Source organism: Gekko japonicus, unplaced genomic scaffold (assembly GCF_001447785.1).
Source record: "Gekko japonicus isolate JY-2015 unplaced genomic scaffold, Gekko_japonicus_V1.1 scaffold8725, whole genome shotgun sequence".
NCBI lineage: Eukaryota > Metazoa > Chordata > Lepidosauria > Squamata > Gekkonidae > Gekko > Gekko japonicus.
The window spans coordinates 1817-3451 of NW_015162727.1; the positions used below are offsets into that span (position 1 = coordinate 1817).

General features: G+C 64.6%; 1 protein-coding gene across 1 annotated transcript in view; it reads left to right on the forward strand.

The window, feature by feature from the left end:
* LOC107106396 (zinc finger protein neuro-d4-like) overlaps positions 1–1635 on the forward strand; it is a gene marked incomplete at both ends in the record, with an annotated part of 7859 nt that overhangs the window by 1117 nt on the left and 5107 nt on the right. The window contains 3 exon segments of the mRNA XM_015406531.1: positions 155–211; positions 432–582; positions 1061–1145. Coding sequence (XP_015262017.1) covers positions 155–211; positions 432–582; positions 1061–1145 — 293 coding nt within the window.

Consider the following 1635-nt stretch of genomic DNA (forward strand, 5'->3'; position numbering starts at 1 on the left):
CACTGACTCAGCTTAGAGGGAACACGGGTTTACCTTTCTGGCTATTGGGTGGGTGGGGGGAGATGATGAGGTGAAGGGTGGGAGGAGGGAGCCTCTTGTGCAGGGGGGGGTTGGGGCAATGCAGCCTGATTTTCTCCAAAGTGGGGGGTGGGAGTCCCTGCTGTGGGTGGAGATCTCAGCGGCTTCTCTCCCTCCTCCTCGTGGCCCGCCTGCCTGCCTGCCTCTCCAGCTGCGCCCTGCAAAGGCCCGGGGTGGGCAGGCTGCTGCCTCCTGTTGGGGGGCGGGGCGGGGAAAGGGGCCTCCCTGGAGCTACCTGGGCAGGGAATCTCCTGCATGCAAAGCAGAAAGCGCTCCTTGCTTGGGGGAGGGGGAGGAGGTGGCTCTCAGAGGGAGCTGGGAGGAGGGAGAGGAGAGATTTCCCTCTGTGTCAGCTGACCTCCCCCCCACCGCCCAGATTGTGAGCCCCCCCTGAAGAAGGAGGGGGGTCTGCCCGAGGGGCCAGTCCTGGAGGCCCTGCTGTGTGCGGAATCCGGGGACAAGAAGCCGGAGCTGAAGGAGGAGGAGCTGGCCTCGGACTGCCAGGTAAGAGAGGCCGCGGGGGGGCCCCCTCCTCGAGCCTATGGAACAACCCCACCCCCCACAAGCCCCTCCGGAGCCCGCTCCCCCTGCCAGGTTGTCTGCGGGGCTGAGAGCTGGGAGGGGCTGCCCTCTGCCAAGGAGGGGGGCAGGAAGGGTCTCTTTCTGTGCCAGGCGTGATGGGCGGCAGTATGTGTGGGTGTGTGGGTTAGGGTTAGGTGGGGGCTGCTGTCTGCTGCTGCTGGCTAGGCCCTGAGCCAAGCTGTGGGGGGGCGGGGGCGGCAAAGGTCCCTCCCCAAGGTGGCCCCAGGAAAGTCCCCCTCCCCCTCCCGGGCTCACCTGCAACGGGAGGGTGAGCACCCCGGCCTACCTTCCAGGGCTGTTGTGGGGAGTATGGCGAGGCTGTGTTTCTCTCCGGGCTTTGTGTGTGGAGGGGTCCAGCTTCCCAGCCCTCCAGCAGCCCTTTTCTTTGGTTCTGCTGCAGAAGGCACCTGTCGGGGAATTCCTGCATGATTTGGACCCAGAAGACCTGGAGGACGATGCGCCCCGCAGGAAGAACAAAGCCAAGGGCAAGGTGAGGGTGAGGGGGGGCTGGGGGCGGTGCAGGGGGGGGTCTGCTGGCTCTTTCCGGACTGTTCCACCCCCTGCTGCTCAGCCGGAGGGCAGGAGGGCGCCACAGGGCAGGCCAGCCAATGCCAAAGCAAGGACAGCAGCAGGCCAGCCGGACGGGACACTTACACAAGTCAGGGGAAAACAGCAGAGCATTTTATTTATCTTTTTTTTTTTAATGAGGAGCTAAGGAGGCAGCTGTTGGTGTGCGAAGAGGGTGGAGGGTCAGAGTAGGACTGGAGGAGACCCAGGTTCGAATCCCGGCTGCGGCACACACCCATGCAGCCTAGCCTACCTGACAGGGTTGTGGTGAGGAGGGGTAAAGTGGAGGAGAAAAGAAGGATGGGACCTGCTCTGGATCCTGGGGGAGGTGGAGGGAGAGGTGGCTCTCGCCCGTCTCCTGCCTCCAGCTGCCCAGCACTTGGGGGGGGGGGGGGCAAAACCTCCCCG